At 51.2% G+C, this 17050-nt stretch overlaps 1 protein-coding gene across 4 annotated transcripts in view; it reads right to left on the reverse strand.

Moving 5' to 3' along the window:
* LOC121096762 (schwannomin-interacting protein 1) overlaps nucleotides 1-17050 on the reverse strand; it is an 89682-nt gene that overhangs the window by 13676 nt on the left and 58956 nt on the right. Inside the window, exon 1 of one of the 4 annotated variants that reach the window (XM_040613236.1) lies at nucleotides 5146-5346. The exons of the other annotated variants lie outside the window; for them this stretch is intronic. Within the exon in view, the coding sequence (XP_040469170.1) occupies nucleotides 5146-5175 (30 nt within the window). The 5' untranslated portion in view covers nucleotides 5176-5346. Of the gene's footprint in view, nucleotides 1-5145; nucleotides 5347-17050 lie in introns of those variants that run through there. 4 annotated transcript variants of the gene reach the window in all.

A 17050-nucleotide genomic window follows, 5' to 3' on the forward strand; every position in this document is an offset into this window, starting at 1 on the left:
CAGCCTGCTGAAAATATATTAGCAATTTTTGCCCACACTTTAAAAATGTTTTATCCCTGCTTCCAGGTTTCAGGCCAGCTCACCTCTGCCCTGCGCTCTGAGCTGGGATGCTCCAGGACCAGTCTCGTGGTGGGGCATCCCCTGAGCGGATCCCACAGAGTTGGTCTCAGTCTCCAGTGAAAACCCCGCTTCCAGCAGCTGCCCCATTCAAGGCAACAGGAAAAAACCAAACCTGGTTAAGAAGTGTAGCTGGAAGCCCCCATAACCATTTTTGGGTGCCCCCATCGGCAGCCAGCACCAGACCCAGCTCTGCGCTCCTGGGAGGGGCATCTCCCCACCAGCACAGAGGTCAATTTAAACTCTGGATATCAAAACCACAAATCAAACGAATTTGTTGTCTCAGCACAGGGACCAAACCCTTTGGTGTTCCACCCCTTCCCCACCTGATGCAAAAGGCCACTGCGGGCAGATGGGCAGCCCCGCTGCCTGTGCTGGACTGCCCGACAAAGCCCTGCTACTGCTCCTCTGGCAACCAGCCCCAGCTTGAAACAAGCCCCTCCATCTATTGTGTGTAGAGGGTTTAAACAAATAAAAAAGCAACTCTGCCGCCAGGTACGCTCGACGTTGGCATCGCTACCCAAGGACTCCTTGCGCATCAGATTGTGTCAGTAGGAACGTGGCCTCCATGGCCACAGCCACCACAGCTCCTTCAGCAGCCACTGGGGATGCTGGCGGCGGGGACAGCGAGCCTGAACCTGATTTTCTTTTTATAGCACGAAGGGAAAGCTCAGAATGGGCATATTTGGAGCAGGTCAGCTGCTCCCCACATGGGAAGTCCCCACGGTGTGAGCACACAGGCATGGACCCAGCGCCGTGGGGAACACGGGCCGGGGACGGCAGCACTCAGCTCATCCTGCAGCAAGGTGAGGAAGTAGGACACATCAGGCTTTATGTGCTTTAGACATGCACCGATTGCTTGTGGACAAGCACGCAGCTAAATGAAACTCTTGTGCATACGTAATGCTTGCTTGAGTCAATGAAAAACTCCCTTGACACTGTTGGGGCACTCTCCAGTGGGGGGGGGGGGGGCACCTCCCTCCTTTCTGTTGGGGCCCAGCTCCCAGGCACTGCCGGTTGGTAGAAAAAGCCCCTAAATGCCCTGCACAGGTCAGTGAAAGCACTCCGAGTGCCCTCCCTGCCAAACTGGTGCTCCCGGCCACGCTCAGGCCAGAGTATCGAGGTGACTTCGTAGAAATCTCAAGTTGCCGGAGCTATTTCACAAGACATTTACTTCATTATAAATAAAGGTTGGAATAAATCTCTGCTGAAGAGTCCCTTTGCCGCACAGCATCCTTCCGGCACAGAGCAGCCAGTACAAGGCACTTAATGACAAGTCCCTGCAAATTTGGGGGTGCGATGGACCTTGCCTTCCCTCTCACCACGCTTCCCTGAGCTTGAGCACACCAAGTACTTTCCACCTACTTCACAGAGCTTTTGTTTTGATCTCTGTCTAAACAAAGCGTCCTTCATCCTCAGCTCTCTATAACACAGGCTTTATTTTACTTTATTGTAATTGGTTTGAGATGCAGGGTCAGCGTGCTCGGCCACATGAACCGAGGTTCCTCCACTGTACCATGAGGTAGCATCCCTCCAGTGGGACAGTCACAGGCAAGAGGCCAGGCCAGCAGCTCTCCAACTTTGCCAGTGCTCCATGGTGGGTTTCGTGGCGTTTGAGGTTTTCTCCAAGGCCTGTCTCTTGGGGTTATATTCTGCCATAAGAATTTGTATTCACTTTAATGAAAAAGATGATGACAGTCTGGTATTTCTACATGCCACAAAAGCCTACAAAACCCCAAGATATCAAACAAAAGAAAACACATAAAAAAATCCTTTTTTGCTTGGGTTTTTTTTTTGTTTGTTTGTTTGTTTGGGTTTTTTGTTAAATCAGTTAAATGAGCACTTCATATTTTAAGCTTGTGGCTTTTATGGACTACTACGGTTCAGTGCTTGGTGAGATCCTGGGAGTGGTGGGTGCCGGCCAGCCGCGCCTGGTCCATCCCTGAGGCAGCCAGCCTGACCCACAGCCACACCAGCACCTCCCCAACCCACAGTAACACCAGCACCTCCCTGTTGCAGGGGTCTTTCTAACAGACCTCTCTGAAGGTACACGCACAAACCTGGCATCACCAGAGCAGCAGAGGGTCGAGCCCACCACAGGCACGCAGGCAGAGTGGGTCCCAGGAGAACACAGGGGACGACCCAGCTAAGAAATTCTTTCTAAGCAAAGAAATCTCATTTTTTACATCAGATTTCTTTTTCTTTTTAATTTTCTTTGCACGTGTAATGCCCAGTAACATCTCCAGAGCGACTCTCCCGCCAGCAGATAGCTCAGACCGTGACTGATGCCAGCGCACGGAGCCAAACCCTGTTCCCACGGGCAACTGCCTGTTTGGAGGCTCCAGCCTCAGGCAGGGGCACGGGTGCCGGGGGTTTTAAAGGCACATTAGAAATCAACCCAAGGAGATGATGTAAATGTATTGTCCACTTGTACAGCAGTGGCAAAGAAACACAGATGAAGGCGGCAGCAGCCCGAGGAGTCCTGTTTTGCTCCATGCAAAGGTGGACCTGTTGGGCAGCGCTGGAAACACGCATTTACAGAGCAAACTGAAACACTGGCTCAGGCTGCAGGCCAGTAAAGCACCGCTAATACACACGCCAGAATAAAACCTTTATTCCTGTGTTAAGGCCTGGATTTGCATGCTGGCTTTTTATTCCGTGCAAGCTCTGGACCTCACAAAACACTACCCAACAAATCCAAGCTGATGTTTTTCCTGTCAGACTGTAGGAGATATACAGAGCCTTCAATAAAATGTTTGACATAGAGAAATAAATCAGTATAAAATAGGAAAAGAGAAATAACAAAGAGGAAAACACATGGCACTATAAGCAGCAGCAGTCTGCGTGACTGCAGGATGCAGCCACAGGAAAGATGTCAGATGCTGGGACCTCCTGACCATGGAGGACCCAGCCTAAATTCACAGTGATGAATTTGACTTAAGCCACATCCAAAACCCCAGGAGGACCCAAGGCCACCTGCCTTTCAGAGAGCAGCAGTGACAGCTCAGTTATGCTGTGAAACAGGACTTTTGAGGCAAGGCACAGAGTACAACAGAAATACCCTCCTCTTCCTCAGCACCCCATCCCCAGCACCCTCCCTGCCACGGAGCTTATACCCCAGCCATGAAACAGTCACCTCAGAGTTCTTCTGCTGAATTTCTCTGAAACAAACATGTTTTCAAGTATTCCCCACGCGTTGGCTTGTTCCTCTATTTGGTTTATTTTTAGTCGATTTAGCAGCTCTGATAAAAAGGGTGCAAGGAGGAAGGAGAGCAGTTACACGCTGCCACCCTCCTCCCCCAGGGCACTCTGGGCAGCCACCAAAATCCTATCATTGCTGGCTCCAGTCTGATCCAAAACCCAGGATTGTGGGCCACAAAAGGATTAAAACTTGGCCTTTGGGTTAATGGGTTTGGGAGGGGGCTGGGGTTGCTCCTAATCTGCAGCGTTGTAGGAAGGTTTTAAAACAGATTTCATTAGAGAAATCATTCCTCTGGACTTTTATCTACAATTTGGATGCTTTCTGGCTGTTTTCATGCTACTGTTTATTGGTTTGGAGGAGAGGAACCAATTCATAAACAAGCAAGTAGATTAAAGCAGATGAAAGGCAGCAGTGCTGCCATCGCAGCAAGCCCAGTGCATTAACACGCAGGGATGCTGGCCAGGCCTTTGCTGCAGCTCTGCTCGCTCGCCCACCACCATGGACCAGCTTCCACCCGGGAAACAATGCGCAACCTTTAACCCTTGCGTTCCTACGAGTATGCTGGGAAAACATCCGCTGAAAGGAAACAATGGCATCATTTATTAAGGCAGCAGAGAGCAACAGGCTCAAAGCAGCAGAAAAATTAGATCCCCTAAAAGCGAGGCTAGAAAAAACAACCACCAGGATATTTTTTTTCCAAAGGCGCTAAAAATAGAAATTAATTTCCAGAAGCATTTGCTAGACTGAAAACATTTAGCAAAAAATCTTTTCAACACTTCTCTCTCTCTCTCTTATGTGTGTATGCTTTGCTATCTTTTTCCATCATGATATATTTTGCAATATGAGTTATTTTGCCTTAAAACAGATTGAAGTCGGAATTAAACATGGTGGTGGGGGGAAAGGAGGATGAGCCGCCGTCCTGGGCAAAACCCCATCTCCCCAAGGTCCAGCTCTGTTGCTGGGAATGCCTGTTGGGTATTTTGCAAAACACACTCCACCGCACATCCGCAAACGCATTTCTTGGCATCGCCGGAGCAGATGGACAGGCATTTGTGCATTTCATAATCCATCTGTACCACGGAGCCCTGAACATGCCATTTCCCATGCAGCTGCACCCAAAGGCACCCAACTCTGTCCTTAGCGGGGAATGAAGCCACGGCAGCCAGCAGCCCACCCCAAGCTCTCGCTCGCCCCACTAAAGCCCTCTGCGGGGGCCCAGCAGCCGCGGCTCTAAGCTCCGCTGCCAGGCCCAGGGCCCCGGGGACGGGCGGCCGTGATGGATGCTGAGAGGGAAGCGCTCACCCCTAACCCACCGCCAGCTCTCTCGCCCGGGTGATTTAGCTGAACGCCACAAACCACGACGTGGCTGCATCGGAAAATAAATTGATCACGCGGGTCTGCTCTCACGTTTCGGTAAATCGGGAAAGGGCAGAGAAATATTCCATTTATTCTATTGTCAAATGTACGTCGCTCTCCAACGGCAACCCTCGAAGTGGGAAAGCACAGCTCGCTCGCTTACACCGAGGGGTTTCATCCAGGCAGGGGTGCGGCGGGGTGCGGATAGCGGGGTGCGGGGTGCGGGCGGCTGCCTGACAAACCCACCCCCCGCCGCTCCCCCGGCCAGCGCATCCCCGGCGCCCGCCGCGCCTGCGAGCATCACATGGCGAGCACAAAAGCCCCGCGGGCAACCGACTTCTCCCCCCCGCGACGGCTTGGCCCCGCACCGGACGGGGGTGCCTGGGGCCGGGAACCCGCCGTTCAACCCCAGCCTGCCCGCAGCCCCTCCGCGGCTCGGGGCGGGGGGCCAGGCCGCGCTCGCCCCTTACCTGGTAGGAGCAGTTTTCCTGGTGTACCATCTCCGTGCATCATCCGCCGCAGCCGCCGCGCCGCGCCGCGCCGCCCCGGGGGGTCTCCGGCCCCGGCAGGGGAGGCGGAGGAGGAGGAGGAGGAGGAGGGGAGCCCGGGCCAGCCGCCCGCCGGTAAGATGGATGCTGCGGCGCAGCTCCGCCTGCGCAGCGGCGGCCCCGGCGGAGCACGGAGGGGGGGCTGGTCCCGCCCCCGCCCGCCCGGCCGCCACAAAGAGCGGGGGGGCTCGGCGCAGGGCTGCTGGTAGCCGCGCTGCTCCGCGGGGGAAGGAGAAAAAAAATTAAAAAAACATATAAACCCCTCCACCAGACACTGCGGTATAGCTGGGAGACCCCCGCCCCGGTCCCGGGGCGACGCTGCGGCAGCCACAGCTCCAACCCCCCCGCGCCTGCGGCAGCGCCTAGTCTCGGCGGGTGCGGGACCCCCGCTGGGATGGTGGACCCCAGCCCTGGAGGGATGCTGGAGCCCAGCACCGACAGGATGCTGCAGGACCCCAGGCCCGTGGCACGCAGCTACCTGAGCCGCCTCCCCGAAAGGCTGCGAGACACCCAGCTGTTACATGCGAGCCAAGAGACACCTGCCTGTTCCCCTCTGCTGCAGAAATACAGCACAATCTTTTCTAGAAAAGGCTCTGCCCTACATTTCTAGCTAATTATACCTCCACCTTGCAGCCAGGGTGAATGCTGAGCCCTCTACCACAGCACTCCTTGGGCTGGGCTCTGGCCTCGGGTGCCACCCGATTTTGGACGCTGCACCTGAAACACCTGTGCCCACCCCAGTGCCCTTCTCCCACCACAACAGGCCCTGCTTTAAACAAATTTCTCCAAAGAAAAAGCCCGTGAAGATCAAGCATACATCCAGCGCTGGCTCTGCAGGGCGACAGCCAGGTGGGCTGAACCGGTGCTCACAGCCCAAGGGCTGGGAAGCTCCACCACCCACCCTCCCCCCCACCCCCCCCCCCCCCGCTCCACCCCCCTGGAATCCCAGGGCTGGGAAGTCCCTCTGCAACACACCCATCACTGGCCACCCAGCAGGCAGACTACTCCATTGCTACCCCAAAATAGCGCTGTGAGATTATCAAACTTTCCTCCCTGTTTGCAAGCTCAGGTTGGAGGCCTGACATGTGGAGGGAACCAAACCCTTATTTTGTTTTCTATTTTAAAAGTCCTTAACAGCAGAGACTTGGAAGAATGGTGGGACGCGATCTGTGTTTGCAACCTGCTGCGTGCTGGGTTCTTAGCTCCAGTTTGACTGCACAGCTCATTTTCCAGGGGGTAACACATACCCTGATAGCCTCACCTGGGCTTGGTTTTGGGGCTGGGCTGGCCCTGGCCACAGCTGGGAGGGAGGACACAGCAAGCCTCACGTTCCAGCCCTGTTTTCAGCTGACACTACCCATCCAAGGGGCACAAACCCACGCAGAAAGCAACGGCGGTGCCACAGGCTGGGCTCGCACCATGTGCTGGGCACTCTGATCCAAGCGCTTGGGCTGCAGCTAAAAGAAACTCCATCTTCGTTAGGCAAAGAGGACTTTATTCTGCTGCTCCTCGCAGCCAGCTGTGGCTAAGTGCAGAAATGCACGTGACACCGAAACACACACACTTGCTTACAGGGCATCTCAGATTTGATTCCCTGCGCCAGATGTGCCTCTAAAAAAAAGGCCTTTGTAGGATCATCTCTCTGCCCCAGCTTTCCCAGCTTCTCACCCGCACAAACAGGCTGGAGCAGCCGTGGGCGGATGAGAAGTCCCTCAAGCCCCCGTGCAGCTGGGCAGCACAGGTGTAGAGAACCCCCTAGACCTGCCTCAGCTCCAACCCTCCTCCCTGAGGCCTTCTCTGCAGGAACAGAACTTTAAAAAAATAAAGCTTTCATTTAAAAAGAAAAAAAATTATTCTGCTAAGTTTTTAAGAGAGGATGAAGTTGTATTTTTTACTGGATCTGCAGAGAATCCCATTCAACTAAGCAGCTATTTCCAAACATCAAAATAACGACAACAAAACAATCCCTAGTTTTCAGTATACTGCATAAATCTTGGGCTTGCTTTGGAAAAGTATCTGTGGCAAGCTAAAAGCAGCTCCACACATTACATAATCTCTAATGCCATTTATTACGTGCATCACAAGGAAAACTCCTGAAATCACCCCCCCCACACCCCCCTTCCCACGTGCGGGTCTATCTATAACGGTGGTGACTCAGAGCTGCTCCTTGCGCAGCAGATCCACAGCGGGGACTGCACCAGCTTCCCTGCATCCAGGTATGGCGTGGCACAGGGTGACACCCCCCCCCCCCCCCCACCCCCAGCCTATGTAACAGCTTGTTCCTTTTGCAAAATGACCCGCGAGCGTGCTACGTTGGGCTTAGCATGGCATCTGCTGCAGAAAAGCCACGTTTGCAGCAAGGCTCTTCCTCCGGGGCAGGGAGCCCCGCGTGAGCCTGGGGCGCAGGCGGAAAGGGCCAGGCATCATCCCCAACCTCTGGATTTGCTCCTGTGTTCTGTATCCATTTGCGATTACCTGTTCAGAAACGAGGCGAGCAGGCAGGTAATAATTGAAGCAATGAGTGATTAAATTGAGTGAAAGGCTTCTGGCTGTCGTCCAGGTGGGTCAATGGGAAACTGTGCTCCTGGATGAAGGCAGTGAACATGTGCTGCTGATCTCCCTGGAGGCACAACCCAGTGGAAAGCCCCAGGAAATCCCTGGGGACCCCCAACAGCCCCACTGAGCTGGGAAGAGAAGCCTGGGGAGTACCTGCACTGCCTCCTTATCAAGACACGCTCTAACTTAACAGCATTTTATACCACTTATGAGATGACCTAGACAAGCTTTCCTGCAGCTTTCCCCCAAACCAGCGCTGAACTAGAAATGTGTGGTTCAGAAAGTCCTGGAGAACTTCTCCAGGGGGTCTGATACCAAGCTGGGGACACTAGCATGAAACACTTCCTTTCAAAACCCTGGCTCTGGGTCTCCTCCAGAAGGTCTGGGAAGATGCTGCTCAGCTGCTGCTTGGCTGAGCAACCCCTGCCTGGCCCTGCGTTGCAGTTAAGCTGGGCCACCAGGAGCAGCCCAAACCCGATGCTCTAGAAGCTTGCAGGGGTGAGGACACAAGGAGTTCAACCCCACGGCGCAGGCAGCAGCACCCCTCCACCTACTCCCTGTGGACATGCCACGGCGGCAGCTGTCCCGCCGAGAAAGGTAACGCAGCTTTACCAGACACGCAGATTCTTGTCGTGAAACAACAGGATTTCATTAATTATCCATCTACAGAAGGAGAAAACACCTGGTATCCACAGTTCTGGGGGAAAACGTACAATTTCTGATTCTGTGCACATCTTTTAGTTGCTTTTTCATATTTTTTTTTCTTTTTAAACTTAGAGAAAGCCCCCTGGCCACGTCCCACAGCACATCTCAAACCCTGTCCCTCTCCAGCAGCATGAAGTGGCAAACACCAGCAGCACCATTCCTCCAGGCAGGCTGGTCCTGCCGGCCCCATCGCTGCCTCGAGCCTTCCCTTGGCTGCTGCACCTCTGCCCCAGGACCAAGGAAATCATTAACCGGGGAGAGGGAGTAATAAGCAGAGGTTATCAACTCTCTCATCATGGTTCCTACTCGGGGAAAACATTCCTTTAAAAAAAAAAAAAAAAAAAAAAAAGGCAGCTGTGCAGTAAAGCCAAACCCTCCCATTCACGCTGCCTGGGAGCGGAGGGCAGCCGAGCGAGGCAGGTTCCCGCTGCCGTGGGAGGGAAGGGAAGGAGCCCGGACGTATTACTCACACCAGAGCCACAGACAGCCCTTTTCCTTACGTGTTTGTCATTTCTCACTGTCCCACACATTTATTTTTACACACACATGTCCCACGCTGTGCGCCTGAACCCCACCAGCTGCGAGGACTTACACAGGCTAAGAGCTTAGTAAGGGAAAGCAAAGGGCAGAGCAGTGCTCGTTCAAGCAGGCAGGCTAGCGATGGGCTTCCTTATCTCCGATAAAACCACCAGAAACACTTTCTAGCCCACAGTCATTCCTCGAGAGGCTTTAAAGGTTGAGAGCTGGGAAAGTTTATTTTTCAGGTTGGTATTGGTCAACCTATTTTGTTGATGCAAAAAGCTAGTCTAAATTACTACGCTTTTTCTTCAGATCTCAAAATAAAGATGCAGCTGGATCAGCAGAGGTGAACACTGCACCACTAGCAGAGGGAGAGGCAGGGAGCCCACCACGAGCGAGCCCCACCAGCCCCTCTGGGATGCTCCTACTCAACGTGAGCCCATGCACTTGCCCAAGCACACCAAGCTTGCAGGGAACCAGGAATTAAAAACGGGATTTCAGCTTTATTTGCCGACAATTTACTAGGAGTGATGGATTTAGCCCCTCTTTAAGCCAAGCTAAAGCTTTTCCAGGGTTTAAATCCAGCAAGAAAAAAAAAAAAAGAGATTATTTATTTTAATCAGTTAATACCAGACATCTGCTTGGAAAAGGGAGTATTTGTTTGGATTACATGCATATATAATGCTTTAGACTATTATTTTTTATTTAAGGAAGATGATGTCGAGGCATTTTCCATCATTTTGGATGTGTTACTCTTCTCTACAAGGTGATAAACTTATAACGGTTTAAGAATCCAAACAGTGTCCTTCCATCTTCCCTGCCCCTTTTACTTTCAAGGACCTTTCTGGAGTCCTTCAGTAGCAGCAGCTTTACAAACCCCTCCTGAATTATGGGGGTACCAACTGATCAATTTTTTAGGATAAAAAGTGCACTGAAACATTAGAATAAAACTCTGTGGTCCTCTGAGGACCAAATATGATGCTATTGGGGAAACACAGGGAAAAAACCCTACTCTGAGTTACTATTATTTTGGAATTCCTATGTGACCAGGGAATTAAGGAGCATCAGGAAGGGTACCTGTTGCATTTTTATTTTGATGCTGCAGTGCACATCTTGCACTTTTAAGAGCCTCATGCTCCATTTTTAGCAGTAAGGAATTAATCCAAAATTGTCAATTTTCTACACGTCCCACAGCCGGCATCCTTGCCATTACATAATAAAACCACGATTTTCTCTCCCCTCAAAAACATGGAACAGAAGGTTACAGTAATTTCACATTCCGATACCTCTGATGTGCAGGATGTCAAATGCTTTGCAGGGAATTGGAGTGAATAATTTAAGTCACTCGAGTATTTATAACTTTCTGGTGACATAAAAGTGACAAAACATACAGTAAACAACCAGACTTTTCCATGAAACCCATCTAGAAAGACTCACTGATACCATTGCACAGGCTTAATTTTCAATGGCACAATTTATAAGCTGGATCACACATGCATAACAGAGAATTTACAAGCGGTCTGACGATGAGCAGGTACGATAGCCCACCAAGCATTTACTGCTAATGAACAGAGAACAGTTTCATCTACCAGCTCCTAAGTAGTGTGGGGAGATAGCAACAGGAAAGCTACAGCTGCCTCCTTGCAATTTTATTTATATTCTTAAGAATAAACCATACTTTTGGAAGTGCAATATTCATGGTATGCAAAATGCTATGGGGAACATGAACTTTTCAGCAGGATGAGGCAAACCCGTAAGTCTTTGCATCAGCATCAATAAATTATAATGTTGCAATCCACCTCGCTCTGCAGCACTATTTCTGTCCCATTTGGGAGAGGATTTATAGCAAATCCCATCAGCTACAAACCATTTCCAGCACTTTTTGCCCTGTACACACAGACAGTGCCATACAGGAGACCCGACGTGAAAGCAGAGGGGTTGGGCTAGCTGGCATAACCCACACGTCACCCAGTCACAGCCTATTATTTTTACATTGCCTCAACCGACCCAAAGCCAAACCTCGGCCAGCAGCTCTCCCCGCTGCCACCGTGCCAACCAGCCCCAGGACAGCCACCCCAGCAGCATCCCTGGTTGGCCAATGGACCAGGACGTGCCCCTGCCAGCGCGCCTGGACCAGCTGTGCCCGACCTCATCCCCTGCCTCGGCCAGGAGCAGCCAGGCACCGGCCACCGCGGCACCCGTGCCCGGCACAGCCACTCTGCCGGCTGCGACAGGGGGGCACCCGCCGGCAGCCTGCACCCCTGACTTGGGCTCAAAAGCCCCTTTTCTGCCCCAAGCTGCGCCTGGGTCAGGGGATGCTGGCATCAGCGGGAGGCACCCAGCAGCTCCCCAAAACATCTGGAATCTCACATAAAAGATTCCCAGAGTTGCAGCTGTATAAATATTGATACAGAATAACTGAAAATCATTAAAAGCATGAGCCCTGAGTAACGTCTTCAGCAGATCTCTTTGATATCAAATTTGGTAGAAGTTTTTAACAAAGCTAATACCCCAGTCACGCATTTTCAAACTCACTGTGCAGCATGTTTCAGGCTTGCTGTGTGCAGCTTGCAGGCGGGCTTGCCTACCCCTCCTCCTATTTATATTTTTTGTTTTCATTTTTCAAACATAAATTTGTTATATTTGAAAAAAATAAAGTTGCATTGGGCCTCCACTAAACACCCTTGCATTTTAACAGCAGGCAGGGAGAGGAATTCACGTGTTTTCTGACAATGAAGAGAGAACAGGGGAAAAAAACCAGCATGAGATGAGGAAGAAAAGAGGGATTTTCCCTGAGAGGATGAAGGACAGGGTGGCCTTCGGCTTCCTCTGACTGGGGACGACAGGAATTACATGGAAACATTGATGAGTGGGAAGCACGTACACAAATCCCATGTCCCATGCTCAACACATAGCAAACATTAAGCTACTGGTCTGGGGCCAAAAGCAATTTCTGGATGAAATATTAAGCCCTTTTAATTGCAGCAAAATCCCAGAAATGCCATTCTGGCCATGCAGGCAGGCAGACAGCAGTATAACCTGCATTTAAATATGGGCGATTAATTAGGTTTTAGCATGGCGTGTACCAACAGGCTGCACCTATGTTTATCCGACAACAAAAATTAGGTGCAGAGTTATTAATTATAAATTAAGCCACTGACCCCACAGGAGTCAGAGGGCAACATCTGCGGATGGGGACGGGATTATCCTGCTACCAGTCGCCTTGAGCCCTTCTATCCCTTTCCATTCCCTTGGGTTTCTGCAGGGAATGGTTGAGAGGGCTTATTTATGGGCTGGCTTTATTTTTCAACTCATTTCAATTGCAAAATGGATGGTAAAAAGCACAAAACAGAGACTTGCAGGCTGAAGTAAACAAACCATACTACAAACTCACTCTGAAATTAAGTTATCTTCAAACAGAGCCAAATACCCTAAATATGACTATACTAATACAAACAGGTAACAGCAGTGTCCTTTAAATGCTCCCTCAATAAAAGTGTGAGTTTACAGAGACAAACCTCCCTCTGAGTCATGGCTAGGACAAAAATAGACAGAAGGGTTTTTTTCACACAGCTCTGATATCCACAACTCCAAGCACAGCCTGGCAGAAATCTACTTTTTTTTTTTTTTTTTTGAAGGGGGGTCTACTTACACTATGCACACAACTCTGAAAATCAGTGAGCCTTCAGAGAGGCTCCAACCCCTATGCTGTTGAGATCAGTGGTTTTTGGAAGGATGTGATTACTGTGTGGGAGCAAACCCAGGTCCACGCGAGCAAAGCCGGGCTCTTGCTTTAGGTTTGCTTCACATTTTCAGCCTTTAAGAAAATGGACACAAAGATGATTTTCTGAGTTTGACACCCAACCCCATTGTCACTTGAGAAAGAAAAAAACCACATTGTCTCGTGGTCAGAAAGCTGATTACAATTAAAAGACATGGCACATTTTGCAATGGATATCAGTTATGAGCTCCAAAAACAATACCATCAAGGAAAAGAAACCCCATCCCTGCCCACCCCTCTGCACATCCCTGCACAGCCCTCTGTGGGAGACTGCCAGGGTGCAAACCCAGTATTTAAAATAAGACGTGAGGCTATACACCTCGGTAGGGCAGGCACACTGAGTATGAGGCTGGAAAAAGCTAAAAATAACAGGATAAGCAAGGGTGGATCCCAGCTGAGCCTTATTAGTCATGGAGCGAGGCAGCCACGCTGGGCTGCTGCCGGGTGGCAGAGCAGCACCAAATAAGAGCAAGAGAACACTCTTGTCTCTTAAATCACATTTTTTCCCCCTCTCCTGTTCTGCCTCAGGCACTCTTTTCCTCCAAGCAGACGAGCTCCGGCAGCCTCCAGTTTCTACTAATAATGTGGTGTATTGTTTTCTGAGAGTCTTTAAACAGAATAAAGATCACAAGTGATTCATTTTAGGGTGTCTGCTGGAATCGGATCAATATTGACAGACAGGCATGCGAGGGGTTTCTTAAAGGTTTGCGTTTTTTTACTTACACCATCTTTGTGTCAAAACTGAGCCTTTGGGTTGAGTGACGATCATGCCCCTTGATGGGAGGAGTGCCCAGCAAAGGCAGCGCTTGGCCCTGGAGGATTAATTTGGATAATCAGAAGGGGCAAGGTGCAACTTGCTGTTTCACCTTGGGATGAAGCCATAGGACAACAGAGGGATCAATAATCAAGCACAGCTTAGCTGGGTGGGAATCTCCTCCAAGGCTGCTCCAGCAGCCCCATTCTCCCCATCTGCTCCCTTGGTGCTACTTATCATCACAGCATCACCCCGGTTCTGCCACGCTCCACCCCGCCGGCACCAAAACAAGCAGGGCCACCGCCGTGCCAAGGGGACCCAGGTGGCACTGTCCAGCCTCTCAGCCCAGCAGACGTGTTGCTGCCCTGTGCCCTTGCTGCCCAGGCTTTGCTGGAGCCTTCTGAGGGTCCGTCCCAGGGCCACCTCACCCAAAGTCACGCCTTGGCACGGCTTGGCCACCCCAGCCCAGCAGCTGCCTGCAGCTTTCCAGCTCCTCAGATGTGAAAATCCCTGGAAGGGCTCAAAATACCTGGGAGCAGAGAGCAGCGCGTCATCCCTGCGCAGCGGGGCTGCATTTGCACACAGTGGCTCCTTGTTCACGAGGCCAAAACGCAGAGAATTACCATTTGTTCTCATGATAGGGGCTGTCTTCTGAGCTTCTCGAAGCACCACATTTGTCTGAAACACCATTCATCTCTCCGAGCCTCTTTCCCAGCAGAACTAATGCCCACACAATGCAATCAGGCTCCACGCACCACTCCAATATAATTTTCAAGTTTAAACGGAACAATGATAATTAAGCAGTGAAATAAGTCTTTAGTACTTCAACACTCGTGAAGACAAACAAGAAATCAGATACAAAGAAGAAAAGAGAGCAGTGCTGCAAATAAAACCCCTTCCTTGGCCCGATTTCAGGCCTTGCAGCTGGCCAGGGGAACAGCAGTACTCGCCCCATCCCGTGCCCTGCCACAGCCTCTGCGCTTTATGGTATATTGGGCTTCTGCATTCCATGTCAGGGACGGTAAACCCACCCTTACACCCCTGCCCCACCGGGGTAGGCTGAGGTGGCTCTAGGAGTAAGCCCTACCTTCTGCAAACAAGCCCAGTGATATTTTTGCAAAGCTTCAGGAACGCCCAAGGAACCGGGTATCAGCACAACCTGTCGATATCCCATTAAGCAGAAGCTGTTTCTGGGCCTTAGACTTCCTCTACAGAGAAATTTCAGTACGACAAAATCCAAAAATATAAACTATCAGTGCAAAAGGAGCTGGGGAAAAGCTGCTCACAGAAAGAAAGTGCTCAGATAAGGTGTTTCCTTTCTGCTGCACAGCCTCTCCCTCCATCACCTCTGCCGGGAGCCGCAAGCCAAGCGGAGGGATAATGAAAGGCCTTTTAACATGAAAGTAGAGCAACAGCCAGGCAGGAGCCCTGGTTTGCAAACCAGGGAATCACGGTCACCCCTCCACTGGCATCCCCACAGTGAGGAGCACATCTGCAGAAAGCAGCTCACGCCTGCACAGCCTCCCCACGGCTTCCCCTCGGCTGGCCGGGGCTGCCCCTCCGCCAGTTCTCTTACTAAGCATCGGTAAAATGTCTTTGAGCCCAAAGAGCTACTGCTGGAGGTCAGGGAAAGCCACATGCTCCATCCTCGCTCTTCGCAGTGACTGGCTGCTCTAGAGAAGTCGGTTTTGGCACCTGACGGGTCACTGCTCGCTCAGAACCACTGGTGCAGCCACCCAGAGAGAGCAAAGCAAAGCTCTTTAGAATAACTACGATTCCTTGACATTCTGTCTGTCCTTGCCTGGGGCCACGTTCCTGCATCTCATGCCTGGGCTGTAGGAAGTCATCTGGGGTGGCACGGGCTGTGCTGGTGCTCACACCCACACCCCACCTCGGGAGCAGAGCCTAGGTCTGGCCTGAAGCCCCTGGCACAGCTTGATTTTCAGGGGATGCAGGAGAAAGGGAATGGGGGATACCAAATACCTGAGTCGTGGGAGGAAAAAGAGACGGTGATGAGAATGCTAGCCGCTACAGCAAAGCAATTACAGCTTACTGTTACAACATGAGTTTCCCCAGCTCTCAGGGCACTGCTTCAGGGAGCAGAGGAGTGCTCCACTTCGCTGCAGCGGGCATTGCCCCAGGGAACACTCATCGCCACGTTGGAAACAGCAGCAGCACGTCCAAGGCACGGAGATACCTCTGGTGGCCTTCACCGTGGAAAGTTTATTTTACTAGAAGCTGTTATTTCTCCATCAGGCATGTGCTATGTTACATGTTTACTGGTTTTCCTCCATGTACATTAACAAGCAAAAAAACTTCATAAAGCTGCAGCTACTACATCAAGCTAGCTGGCGCTTCATCCCTGGGATGAAATGCCGTCCCTTGGGGACGCAGGCAGGGACATCTGCAGGGCTGGATCCAGACCTTCAAACTACTTCAGCCTTGATTCCAGTTTTGTTTGGTCCAGCGCAAAACCCGACAATAAGAGCAATTAACAGGCACAGGCATGCCTTAAGCAGCGCGTTACATTCAACAGATGACACTGGCTGCAAGCTCCAGCCTCGATAGCACGTGCCTTCCTACAGGCTCAGCCCCACCCGGCTGCTGAAGCCCTCAGAAGAGTTTTTGGACACTGCAGAAGCCCTCCGGCATCTACTATTAGTATCAGCAATTCCACTGATATTAACCTTCAGCTAATTCTGCGTCCAAATCATTTCCTGGGTACAAGAGCGCGTTGATAACAAGGCAGGAGGGACTGCAAACGAAGTGCTGGAGAGGGTGGGAGCTCGGAGCCTGGAACGGCAGCACAGCTCCCTAGGGATAACAGAGCTTGCTGCCTCGCATCGGACTGAGCCATGCAGAGGGCTGGGATGGTGAATGGCCCAGGACCAGCACTGCAAAAACTCATCTTGCATCTTTACATCGAGTGAAACATATATATCACGCACACACACACACATATAGCTATACCTGGCAATACGGCATATAGGGACAGTCGAATGCGAGAAACCCTAACCCACACGTCTTGTGGACAGCCTGGACTGATATTTCTTGGGAAACAGGTATAGTTCATCCAGTCTTTGTGCGGGGAAGAGGACTGGATAAGTTCCCAAGCAACTTTTTTGTGCAATTTAAATATTATCAAGGTATGGAAATATTAGCCATTTTAAAAATACGTAAGTGACCAAAGACCCACGCCAAGACGGGGCCGTACGGAGGTCTGTTTGCAGGCACATGCCCTCATTTTCACCTACTTTGCCCTTCTCAGAAGCAGACAACTGGAAAAGGTCCCAGAGATGTTTTTTTCCAATGCTACGGGATGTTTCCCCTCCGCTCCCCACAGCACCCAGGCCAGCCTACAGGAGTAACAAGCTGGGAGTCTTCCTCCTAAGAAAAGGCCTCCTCCATCCTTGCAAGGCACAGCGAGAAGCTGGCTTGGTGATTTTCAACCTGAGAAACAATAGATGAGAAAGCAGAAGAAAGAGAAGGCCAGCTAGATTGTGCCAGGCTAC

This window comes from Falco naumanni, chromosome 13, assembly GCF_017639655.2.
Source record: "Falco naumanni isolate bFalNau1 chromosome 13, bFalNau1.pat, whole genome shotgun sequence".
Taxonomy (NCBI): Eukaryota; Metazoa; Chordata; class Aves; order Falconiformes; family Falconidae; genus Falco; species Falco naumanni.